Source organism: Cuculus canorus, chromosome 30 (genome assembly GCF_017976375.1).
Source record: "Cuculus canorus isolate bCucCan1 chromosome 30, bCucCan1.pri, whole genome shotgun sequence".
NCBI lineage: Eukaryota > Metazoa > Chordata > Aves > Cuculiformes > Cuculidae > Cuculus > Cuculus canorus.
In genome coordinates, this window is record NC_071430.1 from 1,363,933 (window position 1) to 1,387,773 (window position 23,841).

The window sequence follows — 23,841 nt, forward strand, 5'->3', positions numbered from 1 at the left end:
TCCATCCTTACTACCCCCCCCCCCCCCCGTCCTCTTCCTCTTCTTCCCCTCCTTCATCCGTTCTCCTTCATCCCTCCCCTCCTCCTCCTCCTCCTGGGTCACGTGGGCGGAGGGGGGGGCTATAGGCGGTGTCTATAGGGGGTCTCGGGGGGCGTGGGGGGGGCCCCGCCCGCTCGGCAGCCAATGGGCTTCGCCAGAGCCCGGGGGGGGGGGGGGGGCGGCCCATTTTAGGGGTGTCGGGGAAGAGGCGGGGGGGGGGGGGCGGACGAACCCATCGCGGTAGGGGGGGTGGGGGGTGGTCCGGGCCGCGCCCACCGCCGCGGTTTGGGGGGGGCCCCGCCCCGCCCCCGCCTGTCCAAGGACGTTTAAAGGACCGGGGCAGCCGCTCGCAGCGCCCCACGCCGCGCAGAGACACCCCCTCCCCCCCACTTTGGGGCCCCCCCCCCCCCCCCGGGCCGTGCGGGGGCCCCCCCCAAGCAGCCCCCGCAGCGATGGTGACGGTAGGAGCGGAGGAAGGGGGGGGGGTGTGGAGGGGGGGCGCGGATGGGAGCCCAGCATCCCCCCCCCCCCCAGCACCTCAAATGTCCCCCCCTGCCCCCCCCCAGCCTCCAGCCCCCCTTATTCCTTCCCCCCCCCATGTCCCCATCAGCTCTGCGTGTGACACACTTGGGTGGGGACGGGAGTGCCACGAGAGCCGCGTGCACACGCGTGTGCGTTGCGTGTTCGGGGCCTGTGGGGCGTCTGCTGCGAGGGGACACGGGGGGGGGGGCAGCTGTTGGGGGGGGGTCCCCTGTGCCCCCCCTTAATGCTTCTCTGCTCGGCACCGCCGCAGGGACACACACGCGTGTGCGCGGCGCAAAGGGACCCAGACACGCGTGTGCCGGTGCGCGCACAGAGCTTCATCGCTCCGCTGTAGCGCGTGGGCGCAGGGACGCGTGTGACACACCGAGGCGCTCTGTCCCTCTGCATCATCCGTAAATCCTGGGGTTTCAGTCCCATTTCCTCAATCCCATTTTTTCAATCCCATTTTTTCTCAATCCCATATTCTCAATCCCCTTTTCTCAATCTCATTTGTTCTCAATCCCATTTTTCCTCAATCCCACTTTTTCAATCCCATTTTCTCAGTCCCCTTTTCTCAGTCCAATTTTCTCAATCCCATTTTTCAATCCTATTTTTTGAATTCCATTTTCTCAATCCCATTTTTTCAGTCCCGTTTTTTCTCAGTCCCCTTTTCTCAATCTCATTTTCTCAATCCCGTTTTTTCAATCCCATTTTTCAATCCCCTTTTCTCAATCCCATTTCTTCAATCCTATTTTCTGAACCCCATTTTTTCTCAATCCCATTTTTTCTCAATCCCCTTTTTCTCAATCCCCTTTTCTCAATCCCCTTTTTCTCAATCCCCTTTTCTCAATCCCATTTTCTCTCAATCCCATTTTTCAATCCCATTTTTCTCATTCCCATTTTTTCAATCCCATTTCTCAGTCCCCGTTTGGGGCTTTTCCGCTTTCTCTTCCCTCGCCGCTCATTGTGGCCCAACGGACACGGACGGACAGAGGGACAGATGTCCCCTCTCCCCCCCTTTGCCCCCCCCGGTCCCCCCATGCACCCCAGGCCGTGGCTGGTGGCCCCGAGTGTCCCATCTCCCCGTGACAAAGCCCTATTGTCCCCCCCCCGGGATCGTGGGGGGAACGGCTCTGTTGCACAATGGGGGTTTTATCCCTGCGGGGAGGGGGGCGGCATTGGGGGTGACCCCAGATCTTTGGGCCCCCAAAGTGCCCACTGTGTCCCCCCCCACACACACCCCCCGAGTTGTCCCTCTTGTGTCCCCCCCCCATTGTCCCCCCCCCCCCGGCTCTGATCCTGCTTTGCTTCAGTGATGGCCCCATTGTCCCCCTCACTGCCCCCATGGCCTCAATGTCCCTGTCCCCCCCCGTGTCCCCACGACCCCAGTGTCCCCCCTGCAGTCCCCCCAACGCCCAGTGTCCCCCTGTCCCCTCACTTGTCCCCATGACCCCAGTGTCCCCCTGGTGTCCCCCTGTCCCCTCACTTGTCCCCAGCCCCCAGTGTCCCCCCAGTGTCCCCACGACCCCAGTGTCTCCTTCCCCCTGTGGTGCCCTTAACACCCAGTGTCCCCCCATCCCAAATGTCCCTGTCCCCCCGGTGTCCCCCTGTCCCCTCACTTGTCCCCACGGCCCCAGTGTCCCCCCTGCACCCCCCCAATCCCCAGTGTCCCCCCAGTGTCCCCTTCCCCCTATGGTCCCCCCAACCCCCAGTGTCCCCCCAGTGTCCCCTTCCCCCTATGATCCCCCCAACCCCCAGTGTCCCCCTGTCCCCTCACTTGTCCCCGTGACCCCAATGTCCCCCTGGTGTCCCCCTGTCCCCTCACTTGTCCCCACGGCCCCAGTGTCCCCCCTTGCGCTCCCCCAACCCTCAGTGTCCCCCCAGTGTCCCCTTCCCCCTATGGTCCCCCCAACCCCCAGTGTCCCCCCAGTGTCCCCATGGCCCCAATGTCCCCTCACTTGTCCCCACGACCCCAGTGTCCCCTTCCCCCTATGGTCCCCCCAACCCCCCGTGTCTCCCCAGTGTCCCCTTCCCCCTGTGGTCCCCCCAACCCCCAGTGTCCCCCCAGTGTCCCCCCAGTGTCCCCTTCCCCCTATGGTCCCCCCAACCCCCAGTGTCCCCTTCCCCCTATGGTCCCCCCAAACCCCAGTGTCCCCCCAGTGTCCCCCCAGTGTCCCCTTCCCCCTATGGTCCCCCCAACCCCCAGTGTCCCCCCAGTGTCCCCCCAGTGTCCCCTTCCCCTTATGGTCCCCCCAACCCCCAGTGTCCCCCCAGTGTCCCCCCAGTGTCCCCTTCCCCTTATGGTCCCCCCAACCCCCAGTGTCCCCCCAGTGTCCCCCCAGTGTCCCCTTCCCCTTATGGTCCCCCCAACCCCCAGTGTCCCCCCAGTGTCCCCCCAGTGTCCCCTTCCCCCTATGGTCCCCCCAACCCCCAGTGTCCCCCCAGTGTCCCCTTCCTCCTATGGTCCCCCCAGCCCCCAGTGTCCCCCCCGTGTCCCCACGATGCAGTCCCCTGGTGACTCCCTTGTCCCCTCAGCAGATCCTGAGCACGGTGGAGGCACAGGTCCCCAACGCCACGGGGTCATCGGGCTGCGGCCCCGTCCCCGTGGCGGTGCCGGTGGTGGCGGTGCCCAACGGGCCCCCCCCGGCCCCCCCAACAGCCGACGACAGCAAAACCAACCTGATCGTCAACTACCTGCCCCAAAGCATGAGCCAAGAGGAGCTGCGGAGCCTCTTCGGAAGCCTCGGAGATATCGAGTCCTGCAAGCTCGTCCGCGACAAAGTCACCGGTACGGAACCGGGGAGACGGGACGCGGTGGTGGGACACGGGAGGTGGGGATGGGGGGAGATGGGGAGGTGGGGAGGTGGGAGAAGGGGTACGGAACACATGGGAAGATTGGGGATGTTGGACATGAGGAGATGGGATATGGGGAGGTGGAGCGTGGGGAGGTGGGAGAAGGGGTACGGAACACATGAGAAGATTGGGGATGTGGGTCATGGGGAGATGAGATGTTGGGAGGTGGGAGAAGGGATATGGAACATGGGGAAAGAGGACATGGGAAGATTGGGGATGTTGGACGTGAGGAGATGGGACGTGGGGAGATGAGACATTGGAGATAAGGAAACAGGACATGGCGGATGGGTTACAGAGACGTGAGCCGGTGGGACATGGGACAATGGGACACAGGAAAAAGAAATATGGGATGCGTGGGTTGATGGGGAGATGAGATGTGGGGAGATGGAGCATGGGGAGGTGGGAAAAGGGGTACGGAACACATGGGAAGTTGGGGATGTGGGTCATGGGGAGATGGGATATGGGGAGATGGGAGAAGGGATATGGAACATGGGGTAAGAGGACATGGGAAGATTGGGGATGTTGGACTTGAGGAGACGAGATGTGGGGAGATGGGACATTGGAGATAAGGAAACAGGACATGGCGGATGGGATACAGCGATGTGAGCCGGTGGGACATGGGACAATGGGACACAGGAAAAAGAAATACAGGATATGAGGATTGGTGGGGACTGGGACAGAGATGGGGTCATGGGGACAGGGAGAACTTTAGGACCCTCTCCGGGGACAGCAGGTCCTGCAAGCTCGGCCAGAGGATCCCTTGTCCAGGGAGGTGGGGGATGTGTGGGACAAAGATGAAGGCAGGATGGAGATGGACCTCGGGGATGGGTGATGGGGACCAGGGGACAGGGCCACCCTCAGAGCTGACTCCACGTCCCAGGGCAGAGCCTGGGCTACGGCTTCGTCAACTACGTTGAGGCAGGTGACGCGGACAAGGCCATCAGCACCCTTAACGGCCTCAAGCTGCAGACCAAGACCATCAAGGTGCCCAACTTGGGGTCCCTTGGGAAGGGGTGGGCACCGGGGTGGTTCTTGGGGTGGGGGAAGATGCCGGAGTCCCTGGGGAAGGTTGGCGGGTGGGAGGAAGCTCTGGCACCCGGGCACTGAGGTCCCCAGGGCTGACCCACCCCTTCCAGGTGTCCTATGCGCGACCCAGCTCGGCCTCCATCCGTGACGCCAACCTCTACGTGAGCGGTCTCCCCAAGGCCATGGGGCAGAAAGAGATGGAACAGCTCTTCTCCCAGTACGGCCGCATCATCACCTCCCGTATCCTCATTGACCAAGTCACAGGTGCGCCCGGGCGCGGTTCCTCGCCTGGATCTCCTGGGAGGGGTTCCTTGGACACACGGGTCCTGCAGCGGAGTCTCAGGGCTTTGTCCCCCCCGATGCGTCGCACGCAGGTGTCTCACGGGGAGTGGGCTTCATCCGCTTTGACAAGCGCGTGGAGGCGGAAGAGGCCGTCCGGGGGCTCCACGGGCAGAAACCGCTGGGTGCCGCCGAGCCCATCACCGTCAAGTTTGCCAACAGCCCAGGCCAGAAGTCGGGGGGTGCTCTGCTCAGCCTCTGCCCCAGCGCCCGCCGCTACGGCGCCCTGCACCACCCTCCCCAGCGCTTCCGGTGAGCCCCGCGCCTGTGGGCACCTCGGGAGGGGGGGACACCCCTGGGGACTAAAGCCACCCGCAAGAGATGGGGCCACCAGCAGGGGCGTGGGGGCACCTCCACCACCGTGTGGATACCGCCGGGAGCAGTGCCACCCCAGGGTGCAAAGAGGAACGCGCGCGGGAACATCGCTGCGCCCCCACTTATGGTCTCTTTTCCCCTCCAGGCTCGACAATTTGCTGAACGTGGCCTACGGCGTGAAGAGGTAACAGTTCTTCCCCACCCCCTTTGGCCCCCGTGTCCACCCCTGCACCCCCACGCACGAGATGGGGACCCTGGCAGGAGGGGACCCACGCGTCCTGGGGGGCTGTGGGCGCCCTGACCCCAGGCCAGCCCGCTGTCGCTGCTGCCCAGGTTCTCCCCGTTGGCCATCGAGGCGGTGCCTGGGTTGGCCGGCGTGGGCCTGGGGGCCCCCGCTGCCGGCTGGTGCATCTTCGTCTACAACCTGGCGCCCGAGGCGGATGAGAGCGTCCTCTGGCAGCTCTTCGGGCCCTTCGGCGCTGTCACCAACGTTAAGGTCATCCGCGACTTCGCCACTAACAAGTGCAAGGGCTTTGGTTTTGTCACCATGACCAACTACGAGGAGGCAGCCATGGCCATCGCCAGCCTCAACGGCTACCGCCTGGGCGACCGCGTGCTCCAGGTCTCCTTCAAGACCAGCAAACAGCACAAGGCCTGAGCCTCATCCTTCTGTGCCCTGGGTTGGGTCCCCTCGTGCCACCACGTCCATGGGGGGACCTCCACAAGCACCAAGGACGATACCTGGAGACCATGAAGAATCCCCATGGACACCTGGAGACCCTCTCCATGGGCACCAAGGTTGCTATGGGGACACCTCACCCCGGCACCAAGGACGCTGTGGGGAACTTCCCACCCTGGAGAACTTGGGGAGCTCCTCCATGGGCACCAAGCACACTATGGGGACACCCGAAGGACAGCGTGGACACTGAGGACGCCTCCACCTCTCTGTGAGACATCACGGCCACCCTGAGGACTCCCCTGGTGCCCCAGAGCTCTTGGACGCTCTTGGTGGGGTACGGAGATGCTGAGGGCACCCCCGAACATCCTCCTGCCCCACCACCCTGGAAAGACTGGGGAACCTCCAGGCACTCCAAAACCCCAGGAGATCATGAAGGAGCCCGAATACAGTTGGGGGTCCCCTCCAAAGCCCCCAGGAACACCATGGGCACATGAAGGTGCCCCCCAAAACCTGCTGCACTCCTCGGGGCAGAAGCCCCCGTGCCGGAGAGGCCGTGTGCCCCCAGAACAGGTAGAAGTTGGGGGGGGGTCCCTCCGGGGCCGCGGGTTCGAGTCCCGGGGGGGGTCACGGGTTTGATTCTGGCGGGCTGTGGGTTCGAATCCTGGTTCCGGCTGCTGCCCCGGGGGCACCGGAGCCACCCCGGTTTGTCCCCAGGTTGGGGCCAAACTGGGGCCGTACCCCCTTCCCGTCTCATCCGGGAATCCGGGCTCTCAGCACACTCTCTGCCTCCTCTTTTTTTTTTTTCCCCCATTTCTTCCTTTTTTTCCGGAGGGGGAATTTCCTTTTGGAGAAAGAGCGAACAGTAACAAATAATACGTGGGCTTTGTATGAACCTCGTGAAGTTTAACGAGGCCAAACGGAAGGTCCTACCCTGGGTCGGGGCAATCCCCGGTTTCACTACGGAATGGAGGATGATGGGATTGAGAGCAGCTCTGCAGAGAAGGACTTGGGGTGTTGGTTCAGGAGAAGCTCAACATGAGCCGCAATGTGCGCTCGCAGCCCAAAACGCCAACGGTGTCCTGGGCTGCACCCAGAGCAGCGCGGGCAGCAGGGAGGGAGGGGGTTCTGCCCCTCTGCTCCTCTCTGGGGAGACCTCATCGGGAGGATTGGGTCCAGTTCTGGAATCCTCAACAGAAGAAAGAGATGGAACTGTTGGATCGGGTTCAGAGGAGGCTCCAAGGGTGATCCGAGAGCTGGAGAACCTCCCACCCAACTGGGAGAGTTGGGGTTGTTCAGCCTGGAGAGGAGAAGGCTCCAAGGAGGTCTTACAGCGACTTTCCAGTACCTGAAGGGGCTCCAGGAAAGCTGGAGAGGGGCTGTTCCCAAAGGCTTGGAGTGAGGGCCAACGGATATAAACCGGAGAGGGGCGGATTTAGACTCGACGTAACGAGGAACGTCTTCACCATGAGGGTGGGGAGGCCCTGGCTCAGGGTGCCCCGAGCAGTGGTGGTGCCCCATCCCTGGAGGGGTTCCAGGCCAGGTTGGATGGGCTTTGGGCACCTGATCCCGCGGGATATCCCTGCCCGTGGCAGGAGGGTTGGAATTAGGCGATCTTTAAGGTCCCTTCCAACCCTGACTGTTGTGATTCAATGACGAAGGGCAGTGAGGAGAGAGCCCGAGGCAGCGAGCAGGGGCTCCGCGGGAGGACAGCCGCAATCCGTCTGTTTTTGTAAGCGAAGGTCAAATGGAAAACCAAAAAACTTTTTTTAAAGAAAGAAAAACCCCTCTGAAGTGGCCTCGAAAGGCCCTTTGAGAGGGAGGTGGTGAGAGGGTGGGAATCCCTCCGTGCTCCCCACCCCGCGTTGTGTGGATGCAGAGATTGAGAGCCCCAATCTTGGTCACCACGTGTTTGGAGGGGGTCGATGGCCCTAAAGTGCCATCGAGTTGAGGCTCCTGGGGGGGGGGGTGTGTGTCCCGCTACGCCCGAACCCCAAGTACGGCCAAAGTGGGGGGCGCGGGTGTTCTTGCCCACCCTGCCCTGTCCCAATCCTTCTCACAATACCCCCAAAATGGGCAGATTTTTCCACCCCCCAACCTTCTCGGCTCGCTGGGGTCCGTATTTTGGCTTGAAGGACAGAACCCCCACCAACAACCCCCTCCATCCCAGCAGGCTGTGTCCCCCATAGCAGCCCCATCCTCCTATTATTATTATTATTATTATTATTATTATTATTATTATTATTGCTGCTGTTGTCGTTACTGTTATTATTACTATTGGTATTATTGTTTATTTTCTCCATCGGGATAATTTCTTCTTCTCAGCGATTTCAGTTCCTATTTATTTCCAATTCTTCACTGGCTTTCTCCTGCCCTGCGGACCCCCCCCGGACCTTCTGGGTCCCCTCCCGCCCCGGTCCCCCTGCGTGTTGTGCCCCTTTGCAGCTTCGTGTGGTTTTTAACTTCTTGTTAATGTAAATATTTATTACTCCCCCCCTTCCATCCTCACGCGCATCCCTGGGAGAGGGGAGGGATCCACCTCAACCCCCCCCTCCCTGAGGTCTGAACCCCCCCAGGGTGGCTCAACCCCGGGGAGCCCCGTCCTGGGGATCCAGGCGACCCCCATGAGATGGATGGGCCAAGGGGGGGCCCCCAAGTTCAGTAGCAATAAGAGCTGCACCCCAAGGAAGAGGGAGGGGGGCGCTGCCTTGGCCCCCGCTGTCGGTCTGGAGGAACCCAACATGGGGACAAAGCTCCTCCGTGCGAAAAGGACTCTTTGTACTTTTCATGGCAGAAATAATAAAATATAAAATACATTTCAGAAATGCCCTCGGGGGGCGTCTGTTCCTCCCTGGGGGGGCTGAGGGGGTGTGGGAGAAAAAGAGGGAGAGGGAAGGGGGCAGAAGGAAGGAGCTGAACTGGAAAACAGTCCGGATTGTCCGGAAAGAGGGAGACGCAATGTCTGTTTTTCACTCCTTTTGACTCATTTCTGTTATTTCCTCTCGTTTTGACAACTTTTCTGTCATTCCCATGTGTTTCTGACGTGTTTCTGTGTTGGTTTTTGACTCATTTTGACTCGTTTACACTTGTTTTGACTCATTTACACTTGTTTTGACTCGTTCTTGCTCGTTTTGACTCCTTTTCACTCATTTTGACTCGTTCTCACTCGTTTTTGACTCCTTTTCGCTTGAGAAACTCTCCTTTTCGTCTCATCCACCGTTCAGATAGGACCGAACACTGATTAAACCCCCGCCGGGAGCCGAGATCGCCCCTTGGGCTGCAGCACCGAGCTTCGATCACCAGGGGGCAGCAGAGATCCACTGGGCGTCAGTACCACCTTTTGGCCACCAGGGGGCAGCACAGACCCGGGTTCATCGACTCGGGGTGTGGGACCCCCTGTGGGTCACGCGGGGGCAGCAGAAAACCCGTGAGAAAGAGTGGAAAAAGAAGTGAAAAAGGAGTGATAATGGGATGAAACAAGTCAAAAAGAGTGAAAATGTTTCAAAATTAGTGAAAAATGACTAATAAGTTTGTCCAAATGAGTAAAAACAAGTAAAAATCAGTCAAAATGAGTGAAAGCAAGTCAAAAGGAGTCAAAACGAGTGAGAATGAGTGAAAAGAAGTGAAAATGCGTCACAAGGAGTGAAAAGGAGTCAAACCGAGTGAGAACAGTTTCCCGAGCACCCACCAAAGGTGTTGCAGCATCGAGCAGACCCCGCCATGCCAGGAGCCTGGATGCTAGGGGGGCTCTAGAGGGGTGCTGAGGGTGCCTACAGGGGTCCTGAGGGCTCTAGGTGGGTACTGGAGGGGTCTAGATGGGTCCAGGGGGGGTTAGAAAGGGCTCCTGGGGGCTCTAGAGGGTCTCTAAGGGTCCTGGGCACCTCTAGAGAAGTCCTGGGTGGCTCTAGAGGGGTCTTGGGAGTACTAGCAGGGTCCTGTGTGTCTCATAAGGAGTCCTGCAGATCCAAGAGGGGTCCTAGAATGCCCTAAATGGGTCTCAGGGCATCCTAGATGGGTTCTAGGAGGCCCTAGTGGGGTTCTGCGTGTCCTAGAAGAGTCCTGGAAGGCTTTAAAGGGTTCCCAGGGAGCTCTCAATGGGCGCTGAGGGTCCTAGAGTGGTTCTGGGTGGCTCTAGAGGGGTTCTGAGGGTCTTTGAGGAGTCCTGTGGGTCTCTAGAGGGCCCTGCAGGTCCACGAGGGCTCCTGGAAGGCCCTAAAGCTGTCTCACAGCACTCTAGAGGGGTCCTTGGAGGCTCTAGAGGTGTCCTGGTGGTCCTAGAAGGGTTCAGGGAGTCTCTAAAAGAGTTCTGGAGGGCTCTAATGGGGTTCTGAAAGACCTAGAGGAGTCCTGTAGACCCAAGAGAAGTTCTGGAAGGCCCTAAAAGGGTCCTGGGAGTCCAGAGAGGTTCTGATGGTCTTTGAGAGGTCCTGTGGGGCTCTAGAGGGGTTCTGCGTGTCCAAGAAGGATCCTGGAAGGATTTAAAGGGGTTCCAGGGTGCTCTAGAGGGGTCCTGGGGGTACCTAGAAGGGTCCTGGATGGCTTTATGGGTCCTGGCATCCTAGAGGGGTCCTTCAGCTCTCTGAACAGATCTTGGGGAGCTCTAGAAAGCACTTAGGGGTCCTAGAGAGGTCCTGGGGGTCTTACAAGGGTCTTGGTGGTCCCTAAAGGGGTTCTTGGGCTCTTCGAGGACTCCTGGAGGGCTACAGACAGTCCTGGGCGTCTCTAGCTGCGTGATGCTCCTGCTGACCACCCCGTGGCTGAACCCATACAATTGGCCTCAGTCCATCACTCCAGCCCGTCCAGGTCCCTCTGCAGAGCCTTCCTGCCCTCAAGGAGATCAACTCTCCGGCCCAACTTGTTGTCGCGCTCAGACTGACTGAGCCAAAGCTCCTTCCATCCTTTTCCGTAGGCGGATGTCACATTTGCCAATCTCCCGCAGTCAGCCAGGAGTGCTGATAAAGGAGGGAGAGGGGCTTGGTGAGCACTTCCAACAGTCCTTCCAGGACTCAAACTTACAGCAAAACATCCTTCCATGAAATAAAACCACAATGAAAAAAACCCAAGACCATTTTCTTTCTGTTCACATCACAACATGGGATTTAATTTTACGCAACTTCAGATCAAAACGGTGGAGAACTCGAGGATCTGTTTGAGGTCGTATGGAAACCTTCGAAGGATTTTTGCAGGTGCTTTTGTATTTTATCAATCAAAAAGAAGCGACTCTGCACTTTAAATCAATCCACGCGGTCGCCCTTAAAGACGTCTCCGAAGGTCAGATGGCAGCGAAACGTGGGCGCATTTATTATCCGTTGCCCACAGCTCGTGCTCGCGTTCGTATAAGACGCAACGAGCAGACGTCAGCTGGGACTGCAGCTCAAGATCACCTCATTTCACATTCACCTCATATTGGAGATCCGTAACCTTTATAAAACCAACAAATCCCACTTTCCGAGGACAGAGGATCGACACCAACCCACGGCTTCTTTCTGCAGAGGATCACTGACCGCACGCTGACCGCACGTGGTTGGAGAGCAAAGGGACTGAAGAAGCCAAAGAGGCAAAAGAAGAGAAAGGGAAAACCAAGTGGAGAGGATGAGAAGGTTCGGCTCTGCGGGATTTTCAGGCATTTCAACTCCACTGCACTGTGTAGTCTTGGCCCAATTCCAGTTCAAGGCCGGTGATTGTCAGGACCTACGAATCACAAGCAAAGAAAAAGCAATGAGTGACTCCGCTCTGGAGGTTCCTTGGGTTTTTTTTGGAGCTCATAGAAGATGCACTTTTTCCTATTTCGGATTATTTCTTTTCACCTTTCTAATTCATCTTTTGGGTTATATATTGTATATACAATATATGTGTAAGATAATCTATAGTGCTATGTGATGGTTATGATGTTACATTACATTATATCACATCACAAGGGTCACCTTCCATGGGCAGGGACACCTCCCACTGGATCAGGGGCTCCAAACCCCATCCGACCTGGCCTGGAACCCCTCCAGGGATGGGGCACCACCACTGCTCTGGGCACCCTGGGCCAGATCCTCCCCACCCTCACAGGAGAACATCTCCCCCTAAGATCTCATCTCAATCTCCCCTCTTGCAGCTGAAAACGGTTCCTCTCATCCCATCCCCGCACTCCCTGATCAGAGCCCCTCCTCAGCTTTCCTGCTTTCCCAATTATGTTTTGTTATCACGGAATCAAGGAACGTCCTGAGTTGGAAGAGACTCACAAGGACCATCGAGTCCAACTTCTGCCCCTGCACAGCACAGCCCCAACGTTCACACCGTGTGGCTGAGGGCGTTGGTCAAACGCCTCTGGAATATTCTCATTGGTGCCGTGACTGCTGCCCCGGGAGCTGTTCCAGTGCTCCACCACCCTCCGTGGGAAGAACCTTTCCTAATGTCCAACCTAACCCTCTCCTGGCATCTTCTGCCATTCCCTCGGGTCCTGTCCGTGGTCACCAGAGAGGAGAGCTCAGCGCCTGCCTCTCCTCCCCTTGTGCGGAAGCTGCAGATGAGGTCTCCCCTCAGTGTCCTCTTCTCCAGGCTGAAGAGACTCAGTGACTTCAGCCGCTCCTCATCCATCTTCCCCTCTGAACCCTTCACCAACTCCATGCCTTCCTCTGGACACCCTCCAGCAGCTTCAGGTCCTCCTCATCCTGCAGCACCCAAAACTGCACCCACTTATTGAGTTGGGACAACCCCAGTGCGGAGCAGAGCCGGACGATCCCTTCCCTCCACTGTTTGGCGATGCCATGGTGGATGCACCCCAGGACACGACCGCCCTCTTGGCTGCCGCGCTGCTGTCCCATCATCAACCAGAACCCCCCGACCCCTTTCCAGAGGGTGGTTCTCCATCCTCTTGCCCCCCAGTCCGTACGGACATCCACCGTTCCCTCATCCTGAGCGCAAACCCCAGCGCGAACACCACGTTACGTTATTGTATGTGACGTTATCTTATGTCACGTTGCCTTATTTGATGTTATATTAATTATATTATCATCATACGCTGCGTCACTATAGGTTTTACCTATTTTTTATTATATACATTCCTTTTATAGGATAATTATGCTTTTAATTGATCAATAGATTCCCTTTTGCTGCCTACTGAAAGGCAGAAGGCGATGAGACTCAACAGAGTCCTATAGAAAAGGGGCAAATGAAGTGCAACATCGACTGATTTTTGCCCGTGGGCGTCGCCGAGCGGCGCAACCGTCATCCGTGATGAGGTTTTATTAACTCCATACGATAAATTGCATTTCGAAAGTGCCCTGAGCTGAGCTTTGACTGCTGAGCTCTCAGTGAAGAAATCTGTTTTAGAACTTACGCCGCAGCCGAGAGGTGAAGCCCCGAAGGCTTTAAGGGCGCGTAAGGAACTGCAAAGATGGGTTTTCCCCATAAAACTTGGATTTACCTGTTTTCTGCTGTCGTAGGAAAAACTGTGAGGAGATGGGACTGTCCCCCCGCTCTGTGACACCGTCACCTCCTGGACGTTCGAGATCACCCCCAAAATTTTAATTTGAGTGAACTTCAAATTATTTGGATCAACGTAACCACGGTGCAGAACCTTTATCTCGAGAACATTCTGAAGGAGGAGGAAAAAAGAAAATCAGTGACCGCTCCTTGGGCAGAAATTGTTTTTTTCAGCTGCCATTTTTGTGCCCTTCTTCGATATAAAAATAATTTAAAAAAAAAAAATCTCTGGTGTTATTTATTTTCCAGACTTTGGAAGCTTTAGTTTTCCCCATCCCTTCACCACCTCAGAACTCTTGAGGGCTTCTCCACTACCGATGTGGTGCTCAATATTAAACACATTTGTCCTGAAGTTAATTTTGCAGCATAAGAAAGGATTAAATAATAGAAACATGGAATGGTTTGGGTTGGAAGGGACCTCAAAGCCCATCCTTTCCACCTCCCACCAGATCAGGGGCTCCAAGCGCCATCCAACGTGGCCTTCAACCCCTCCAGGGATGGGGCAGCCACCACTGCTCTGACCACCTGCGCCGGGGCCTCCCCACCCTCACAGCAAAACATTGCTCCCCAAGATCTCAGTCTCTCCTCTTTCAGCTCCAAACCACCCCCTCACCCTCTCCCTGCCCTCTCTGATCAAGAGCCCCTCCAGAGCTTTCCTGGAGCCTACTGGAAGCTGCTCTAAGGTCTCCCCACAGCCTTCTCCTCTCCAGGCTCAACAACCCCAACTCTCTCAGCCTCTCCTCATAGCAGAGGTTCTCCAGCCCTCGGATCATCTCCGTGGCCTCCCCTGGACTCGCTCCAACAGCTCCGTGTCCTTCCTGTGCTGAGGACTCCAGAAGTGCACCCAGTGACGCTATGGCATCACTTGGGAGAGGAGACCAACACCCACCTCACCACAATCTCTTTTCTGGGAGTTGCAGACGGTGATGAGGTCTCCCCTCAGCCTCCCCTTCTCCAGACTAAACACCACCAGGTCCCTCAGCCTCCCCTTATAACCCTTGTCCTCCAGCTCCTTCACCAACTTTGTTGCTCTTCTCTGGATGCTCTCCACCCCCTCAATGTCCTTCTTGGAGTGAGGACCCCAAAACTGAACTCGGGATTCGAGGTGTGGCCTCACCAGCGATGGGTCCAGGGGTAAAATCACTTCCCTGCTGCTCACGCCGTTTCTGACCCAAGCCAAGCCCTGCCCTCCTTGGCCCCTTGGGCCACTGCTGGCTGACGTTCATCTGCTGTTGACCAACAGGTCCTTCTGCGCCACGTTCCTTTCCAGCCGCTCTTCCCCAAGCCTGGAGGGCTGCACGGGGCTGTTGTGTCCCAAGTGCAGAACTCAACACTTAAGAATCATACAATGGTTTGGGTCGGAAGGGACCTTAAAGATCTCCCAGTTCCAACCTCCCACTGGAAAGCTCACTTGGCTTTGTCGGACCCTTATATTGCTTTGAGAATCGAACTGAACCGCCTTTGTTAAGCGCCCGATGGACGCTCCGGGTGCTCAAACGCAGTTACCGTCACGTACCCCACGAGCGGCAAACGAGGTCAGCAGATAGACACCATCTTCGTAGGCATCTGTTGGGGAATAAAGTACAACACGTTGGCTCTTCGTCCTTAGTTTTTGTTATTAGATAAAAGCATTGCGCCGCACACCCTCTGTGGACCTCCTGCGGAGTTTGGATACATCAAAACAGCCGCAATTTTGTGCATTTGTGATAATCTCACGGTAGAACTTCTCAAGGCCACCGCACAGTACTGTAAGGGGTGAAGAGGCTTCTGTAACAGATCCATCTTCACCAAAGATAATTTGGATTTAGTAATATCCAAGGAATTCGTTAAAGTTGCACTTTTACCCGCGTTTCGGTTGCCCACAGAGCTGAGAACAAATCCCTGCTCGATGCGTTTCTCACGTTTAACTCACTCAAAAGGTATCGCCTCTAAATATCAACATTTTGTTGTTATTGTGCCGTCTTTTCTCTCTTTTTACATTTTACTCTTTTTTATTATTTTACACCTTACTGTCATTTTACTTTAATTGACGGAGTTTAACCCTTTCAGTGCTATTTTTTCCCGGTCTGTGCTCACGTTTAGGATCAGAGAATATTAATCAAATCTGTCCTGATGTAAACTTTGCAGCATAAGAGAGAAATAAAGGAAAGAATCACGGAGTGCTTTGTGTTGGAGGGGACCTCAAAGCTCATCCTGTTCTGTCCCCGGCCACGGGCAGGGACACCTCTGGATCCAAACCCCATCCAACCTGGATCCAGCTGCTCCAAACCCCATCCAACCTGGATCCAGTTGCTCCAAACCCCATCCAACCTGGATCCAGTTGCTCCAAACCCCATCCAACATGGATCCAGTTGCTCCAAACCCCATCCAACCTGGATCCAGCTGCTCCACCCCCCATCCAACCTGGATCCAGCTGCTCCAAACACCATCCAACCTGGATCCAGCTGCTCCAAACCCCATCCAACCTGGATCCAGCTGCTCCAAACCCCATCCAACCTGGATCCAGCTGCTCCAAACCCCATCCAACCTGGATCCAGCTGCTCCAAACCCCATCCAACCTGGATCCAGCTGCTCCAAACCCCATCCAACCTGGATCCAGCTGCTCCAAACCCCATCCAACATGGATCCAGCTGCTCCAAACCCCATCCAACCTGGATCCAGCTGCTCCAAACCCCATCCAACCTGGATCCAGCTGCTCCGAACCCCATCCAACCTGGATCCAGCTGCTACAAACCCCATCCAACCTGGATCCAGCTGCTCCAAACCCCATCCAACCTGGATCCAGCTGCTCCATGCCCCATCCAACCAGACCTTGGACATTTCCAACATAGGAGTTATCTTAACAGGACGGCTTAAATTATCCTCACAGCTGCCATTCCAGAAGTAGAAATGCCGCTGTTGGTCAAGCGGTCGCCCTTGGCTTTGCTGCTGGAGTCGCATTTTAAGGCAAACAGTGACAGTTTGGCCAAAAAACCAAATATCATGGTTTGAGAAACACGGTGACCTTGTGTGTGACCTTTGAAAGTGGAAGAGGACGGACTCATAGGATGGTTTGGGTGGGAAGGGACCTCAAAGCCCATCCAGTTCCACCCCCTGCCATGGGCAGGGACACCTCCCACTGGATCAGGGGCTCCAAACCCCATCCAACCTGGCCTGGAACCCCTCCAGGGATGGGGCAGCCACCACTGCTCTGGGCACCCTGGGCCAGCGCCTCCCCACCCTCGCGGGAGAACATTTCTCCCTGAGAGCTCATCTCAATCTCCCTTCTTGCAGCTCAAAACCGTTCCCCTCGTCCTCTCCCTGCAATCCCTGATCAGAGCCCCTCCCCATCGCTCCTCTGATCCAGAGCCCCTCCCCATCGCTCCTCTGATCCAGAGCCCCTCCCCATCGCTCCTCTGATCCAGAGCCCCTCCCCATCGCTCCTGGTGTTGCGTAACTGCCAAACCCCAAATTAACCGTTGGGGTTCACAATTCACCGAGCGAACGAACAGGAATATTCGTGCGTTGCAGACTCCGAATCAGTTCATTTCTCGTGCAAACGTCGAACTCACCAATGCGCACCCCATCATCCCAGTAAAGCCGCCCTTCCGCAAGCTGGCTGTCGTTCAAAGCTACCGTAAGCGCCAACGGGTTCTTTCGGCTACGAAAAGAGTATTTGTCTTGGAAAAACATATTCTTTTTTCTTTCTCAAATGGTATAATTTGTATTATTGACATCGCACACAGCTCAGGTTCTCTCTGTCTTCCCCAATCCATAGCGTTACATTTAGAGGAGACCAAAAAGAGGGGGGAAAATTACCTTAAAGTAAAAGTGGTCCCATACACATGGATTTTTCTCAGGACTGATAATGTTTATTCGAAATAGGAGACACTTCCAAGCACGGTGTGCATTAAAACATAAAATTTTGCTTGTGCTGAGTTGGAAATAGGGAGTCCGGAAAAATACTTACGTTATATAGAATCATAGAATCACGGAATGGTTTGGGTTGGAAGGGACATCAAAGCTCATCCACCTCCCCCTCCTTGCCAAAAGCAGGGACACCTCCCACTGGATCAGGGGCTCCGAGCCCCATCCAACCTGGCCTGGAACCCCTCCAGGGATGGGGCAGCCCCCACGGCTCCGGGCACCCCGGGCCACGGCCTCCCCGTCCTCATCGTGAAGGATTTCTAAACTCAATCTTCCCCGTTCCAATATAACGTCATTCCCCCACCAATGAAATATCTCCCCTAAAAAGTGAAATACGCAATGAAGCCAATTGGTGTCATACCTGTAAACTGTCGTGTTGGCAGGACTTTGCTGAGCGAGGACGTAACCGCCACGGACGTGGAGGTTGATGTGTTCCAAAGGAGACGATAAAGTTCTGAATTGTCCCCTGAAGCCAACGTACTCATCCTGGTTATGGTTAAAAGAACACAAACACGACAGATCATCTCATCGTTGAATTGCCAATTTAACACTCCCTATTTGGGAGGAAGGGTGGGTCTGGAACGCAGGGCTTCCGGGAGCGGCTGAGGAAACTGAGACTCTTTAGTCTGGAGAAGAGGACGCTGAGGGGGGACCTCATTGCTCTCTGCAGGTCCTGGAAAGGAGATTGTAGCGAGGTGAGTGTTGGTTTCTTCTCCCAAGGAACAAGCGATGGGACAAGACTAAAGGGCTTCACGTTGACCCAGGGAAGGTTTAGATTGGATATTGGGAGAGGTTCCTTTACTGGAAGGATGGCAAAGCATTAGAAGAGGCTGCCCAAGGCAGCGGTGGAGTCCCCATCCCTGGAGGTGTTCAAGGAAGGTGTAGAGGTGGCACTTCATGACGTAGTTTAGTCAGCGCGGCGGTGGAGGGCTGAGGGTTGGATTGGATGATCTTTGAGGTCTTTTCCAGCCTTACCGATTCTATGATTCTACTCTTTCTTGAGTCAAAAACTGCCTGGATGGCTGAGCCCAGAGAACTGTGGTGAATGGACAGCTGGACGTGATGACCTTAGAGGTCTCTTCCAACCTTAATGATTCTATGGGTCTACGAAGTTCATAAATGCTAAGAAAGCTCTCACTGCAAACCCTTTGCTAATGCAGAAACGCGTGGTTTCTAGATACAACCTGAAATTCTCTTTATATAAAACAATCACACAACGTTGTAACAAACGTAGGGTCTGAGGCTGCAAAAATTCATAGAATCAGAAGAGATCTCAAAGCCCATCCTGTCCCACCCCTGCCATGGGCAGGGACACCTCCCACTGGATCAGGGACACCTCCCACTGGATCAGGGGCTCCAAACCCCATCCAACCTGGCCTGGAACCCCTCCGGGGAGGGGGCAGTCACTTCTAGCAGGAGGTGTCCCTGTCCATCGCGGGGACGTTGGAACGAGATTATGGTTAATGTCCTTCTAAGCCAACCAATTCTATGGTTCTCTGGGCACCCCGGGCCAGCGTTTCACCACCTTCATCACAAAGAATTTCTTCCTAATGTTTAATCTAAATCTTCCCCCTTCCAATCTAAAGCCATTCCCCCCTGTGCTGTCACTCCAGGCCCTCGGAAAATTCCTCCCAGGTTTCTCGTAGCCCTTCAGGCTGCTCTAAGGTTCCCCAAGAGGGACAAATGCTGAAAACTTCTGTCTTCCTCCATTCCATCGTTCTTAGGACAGAAATTATACGCATTGTCGATGGGTTAAACAAACCAAAGGTGAAAGTGCTTCTGATTACAGATGATATTCTGCTTTTTTAGCCCATTGTGTTGTAGAAGATGGCATTAAAACAAACTGATTTAAGCCAAAAAAAAAGAAGGAAATCAGCCAGGATGTAATTTTTACATTGCTGGAAGTTCCTGCTGGACCCACGTTGGTGAAAGAGAGGTGGTGGAACCCCACACCCCCCACACCCCCATGCTCTGCTCCTCTTTGAGCACACTGGAGTCATAGAACCACTCGGTTGGAAAAGACCTTTGAGATCACGGAGTTCAACCTTACTTATCCACGACTAAACCACATCCCTGAGCACATCTGCCTGGTTTTTGGATCCCTCCAGAGATGGTGACTCCACTACCTCCCTGGGCAGCCTCTGCCAGGACCTGGGAACACTTCCCATGGGGGAATTTTTCCTAATGTCCAATCTGAGCCGGCCCTGGTGCAACTGGAGGACGTGCCCTCTTGCACCGTCACCTGTGTCTTGGGAGAAGAGACCAACGCCGAGCTCTCCACAACCTCCATTCCGGCAGTGATGAGGTCTCCCCTCAGCCTCCTCTTCTCCAGGCTAAACTCCCCTCAGCCACTCCTCATAATCCTTGTTCTCCAGCCCCTTCCCCAGCTTTGTGTTCCTTCTCTAGATGTGCTCCAGCCCCTCAACGTCCTTCTTGGAGCAAAGGGCGCAAAACTCCACCCAAGTTTCAAGATGTGACCTCGCCAGCACCGAGTCCAGGAACAAACCCGCTTCCCTGGTCCTTCCGGCCACACTTTTCCACTGGGAAAAATAAAGATACTATAGCTCTTAAATGACTTACGGTGTGGTAATCGTACCAGCGGGCGTTTGGCAGGTAAGCGCTCACTGTTACAGCACCCTGGAATTAAAAGTTTACCTCTATTAAAGGCAGAAAAAGTAAAGTTGGGCTCAAGTCACTTCTGATATTTTCATCAGTTTCTGAGAGTTTTCTCATCTTTTTGCCCAACTTTTGGTACGTTTGTGTTTCTGATACCTCACCTGTTCCAGGACGGGGCTGACGAGCAGCGCTGGTCCCCACAGAAATTGCCTGTAGATATCCCACGTCGTTTTGTCTTCCACAAACCTATAAAGTAAGAAAGGAGTGGTCACAGCTCCAGTGTCCACCCTCTCCCAACTGTCCTTGGTGAAGCCGTTCCTTCTCAGGAGAGTTACCCCTTCCTCAACCGTGAGCGCGTGAAGGTGTCCCTGCCCGCGGTTGGGGAGTTGGGACTCCTCACGGGAGTTGGATGACCTCACGGGATGGGTGGGACCAAAGAGCGGTGATGAACGCAGCTCAATGCAGTTGGTGGACAGTCACGGGTGGTGTCCCCGGGGATCAGCACCGCCCATGGTTCTGTTCAATATCTTTATTAATGACCTGGATGAGGGGATCGATGCACCTTCAGTCCCCCTGCGGGTGACACGGAGTTGGGCGACAGAGTCGATGTGCCTGAGGGCAGGAAGGCTCTGCAGAGGGATTGGGACGGCTGCGCCCATGGCTGAGGCCAACGGGTTGAGGGTGAACAAGGCCAAGTGCCAACTGCTGCACTGCGGTCACAACAACGCCATGCAGTGCTCCAGGCTTGGGGAAGGGTGGTTGGAAAGCTGACTGGTGGAGAAGGACCTGGGAGGGTTGGTTGACAGTGGCTGAACACGAGCCAGTGGTGGCCCAGAAGGTCAAGAAGGTCAACAGCAGCCGGGCTTGGATCAGCCGTGGGGTGGTAGCAAGAACATGGAATGGATTTTCCCCTTGGAATCTGCATTGGTGACGCAGATCCTGGGTTCAGTTTTGGGTTCTTCACTCCAAGAAGGATATTGAGGGGCTGGAGCGCATCCTGAGAAGGGGAATGGAACTGGGGAAGAGCCTGGAGCATAGGGCTCTGGAAACAGCTGAAGGCCCTGGGGCTGTTCAGTCTGGAGAAGAGGAGGCCGAGAGGAGACCTCACCTCTCTGCACAACTCCCTGGAAGGAGGTTGTGGTGAGGTGGGTGGTGGGCTCTTCTCCCAGGTGATAGGGTGAGAGGAACCGGCCTCAAGTTGTTCCAGGGGAGGTTTAGATTGGATATTGGGAAAAAATTCTTCAGAGATAGGGTTGTCAAAGAGTGGCAGAGGCTGCCCAAGACGGCGGTGGAGTCCCCATCCCTGGAGGTGTTCAAAGAACACGTAGATGAGGCACTCTGGGACACGGTCCACCAGGCACGGTGGTGTTGGGTAATTGTTGGATGGATGAGCTCGGAGGTCTATGGTTCTAAGACAAAGATGTTGGCATGGAGGGAAATGAAGACCTTGAGCTGATGCTAAACGCGCGCGTTCTCAATTCCTTGCCAGCTTTAAGAGCAAAATGGCTCTAAGCGATGGAAAACCCTTTAATGATGACAGAAATCCCAGGATATCAGCGAAAATTCCCGAAGAAGGAAGGACCACACTTACTCGTGGAGCAGAGGGCGGACGACGGTGCTGCCGTGCGTGTTGGCTTCGTACATCAACGTGTACAAATAGGGCAAAAGGCTGTATCGGATATTTAGCACATTCCTAGAAATCGCTTCAAACGTGGAATTCCAGGCGGCAGGATCTTGCCTCTAAACAAGAGAAAAGAATCCCTCGTTACTCCAAACGGATTATTTTCTGCGGAAGACATGGGGGGAAAAAAAAACCCCTTCACATTCCTCATCGTTCTCTAATTTAGAAGACCTTTATATATTTATCCGTTCTTTAATGAAGGACAAAAATGCTCTACGTAAAGCTCTAACGAGGATAAAGACATTGCTTCCCTCATAGCCATTTCCCGCAGTTATATTGTTTTACACTCATACCGTCCTGGGTTTAGATGGTTATTTTAATTTATTCTTAAAGGAAAGACAAAATTTTACAGCAGAAAGTGGGCAAAGAACAGGAATTTTAGAGATCCGGGAATCTCATCCTCTTGTTCCCTTTCTAATTTGCTGGAAAATGAAGAATGAAGAAGTATAACAACACTAAGGTCACGTTTTCCCCTTTAAACACGTGGAGTGTTTTAGCCTCACAAGCGAAAGAAATGGAAATAAATGAAATGAAATTAATGAATGAAATAAAAATGGCTGACATTAAAAAAAAAAGTAACTATTTTGGTCTTTGTAGAGGGGCAATGTTTAAGTAGAATTGGAAAACGTTAAAAAGAATGATTTTGGTTCAGCACTTATGTTGTGTTTACCTAAAAAAGACGTATATGGGGAGGAAAAAATGTAGGATATGGGGAAAATATAGGAAATAAAGAACATCAGTCCAAGAAAAGCACCCCAGGTGCCCACCCTGCCCGTGTTGCCATTGTGGTTCCTGGAGTACGGGTAAAAGGCTCCCAGCTCCATCCATCGAGCGCACAACTCATAGTCCGAGTCTCCAAAGAAGCCGCAGATATCTGCTCCGGTCTGAAAATGAAGGGAAAAAAACCCCCCATGAACAGCAATATCAGTCAGTAAAGATAACTGAAATAATAGAGTCATGGAATCCTGAAGTGGTTTGGGTTGGAAGGGACTTCAAGGCCAGGGGCAGGGACACCTCCCACTGGATCCGGTTGCTCCAAGCCCCATCCAACCTGGCCGGGAACCCCTCCAACACACATTTTATCTGAACGAGATGGCATAAATGATCTTCACAGCGTAGAAACACAGCCATCGGTCAAGTGGTCGCCCTTTGCTTTGCTGCTGAAATCGCATTTTAAGGCCAACAGCGACACTTTGGCCGAAAAAAATCATGGTTTGAGAGATGTGGTGACCTCTTGTTTGGCAAAATTCATAGAATCATGGAATGGTTTGGGCTGGAAGGGCCCTCACAGCCCATCCAGTTCCAACCTCTGCCATGGGCCTCCAAGCCCCATCCAACCTGGCCTTGAACCCCTCCAGGGATGGGGCAGACGACACTTCTCGGGGCACCCTGGGCCAGGGCCTCCCCACCCTCACAGGAGAACATTTAATTCCTGAGATCTCATCTCAGTCTCCTCTTTCCGCTTATGAATAATATAAATCAATAAAGAGGGAGCTTACGTAAGATATTCCGAAGAGGCTGAAGTCCATCATCCCTGCAAGGAAGAGAGTTCGTTCAATAAGGACCGTGTTTGGTGTGGTCGGTTGCGCAGATCAGAAGAGTCAGGATGAGAAAAAGCAAAGAATTCCCAAAATCCCAGGAAAAGACAGCTTTTAAGAAGCAAAGCATCAGATTTTGGGGCAACAGGGAGAGGTGGATGGGAAGGAGATCGGGGATGAATTGGAGAACAATGCGGTTCCTGAACGTATGCAATTAAACCCAATTCCTATAGAAAAGGAAGAATTACTTAAGAGGTGATAAGAAGAAAAAAAATAGGTGAATGTGGGGGTCTACAGAGGGTGGGGGACCTCTGCTGACCGTACCCGGAAGGAGATCGTGGGATGGGAGGTGGGCATTCACCATAGGACCGCGCGAGAAAGTGGTACCACCCATTCACAGATTGTTTGTGTATAAACTAATCCAATCACGCGGAGACGCGTGGGTTAATCAAGGGGATAAGAGGCGCGCGTCAGATCAAGCGCCGCCGGCCATGGAACTTCAATAAAGAAACTCTCTTCCACGTCACCGTGTCGTGCCTCGACAGCGACAGGTGAAGACGACATTGGCCATAAATTCCAACTGCTCGACTGAGCGGCTGATGTCGGCTCAAAAAAATGTGCGTATTAGGAAGGAAATCCAGAAGAAATACGGAATAAATTGGTTTTACGGTGTCACCGTACCGATGATGGATTTATAAAGCTGATCCCAGGCTGCAGTGTTGTCCCCCAGCCAATGTCCCGACCACTTCCCGCTGCTGGGGTACGTTGAACGGGTGACGACGATTCCTCGCTCCTTTGTGAGGTTCCGCAAGATGCTGGGATTGCAGTGGGAGAAGAAACCAATTGGGTGAGAACCA

The 23,841-nt window shown here is 54.7% G+C and overlaps 2 protein-coding genes across 6 annotated transcripts in view; one reads left to right on the forward strand and one right to left on the reverse strand.

Moving 5' to 3' along the window:
- The first annotated feature begins 456 nt into the window (after positions 1-456).
- Positions 457-8,557, forward strand: ELAVL3 (ELAV like RNA binding protein 3). 5 transcript variants are annotated; one of them, XM_054051822.1, is made up of 7 exons: positions 457-500; positions 3,100-3,349; positions 4,295-4,398; positions 4,551-4,704; positions 4,815-5,031; positions 5,240-5,278; positions 5,407-8,557. In XM_054051822.1, the coding sequence occupies exons 1-7, from the start codon at positions 492-494 to the stop codon at positions 5,750-5,752; spliced, it is 1,119 nt and encodes a 372-aa protein (XP_053907797.1). In that variant the 5' UTR covers positions 457-491; the 3' UTR covers positions 5,753-8,557. The 5 variants fall into 5 exon arrangements, with proteins under 5 accessions (XP_053907797.1, XP_053907799.1, XP_053907796.1 ...); XM_054051824.1 differs by having other exon boundaries at positions 5,428-8,556; XM_054051821.1 differs by having other exon boundaries at positions 468-500; positions 3,097-3,349.
- A 2,245-nt stretch (positions 8,558-10,802) lies between these two features.
- The window catches only part of LOC104059944 (maltase-glucoamylase), a gene marked incomplete at its 5' end in the record, with an annotated part of 59,027 nt that continues 45,988 nt past the window's right edge, over positions 10,803-23,841 (reverse strand). The window contains 11 exons of the mRNA XM_054051844.1: positions 10,803-11,461; positions 13,185-13,355; positions 14,760-14,809; positions 16,795-16,883; positions 17,511-17,635; positions 19,730-19,786; positions 19,927-20,011; positions 21,357-21,505; positions 22,214-22,330; positions 22,946-22,980; positions 23,666-23,799. Coding sequence (XP_053907819.1) covers positions 11,399-11,461; positions 13,185-13,355; positions 14,760-14,809; positions 16,795-16,883; positions 17,511-17,635; positions 19,730-19,786; positions 19,927-20,011; positions 21,357-21,505; positions 22,214-22,330; positions 22,946-22,980; positions 23,666-23,799 — 1,075 coding nt within the window. The remainder of the gene's footprint in view (positions 11,462-13,184; positions 13,356-14,759; positions 14,810-16,794; positions 16,884-17,510; positions 17,636-19,729; positions 19,787-19,926; positions 20,012-21,356; positions 21,506-22,213; positions 22,331-22,945; positions 22,981-23,665; positions 23,800-23,841) is intronic.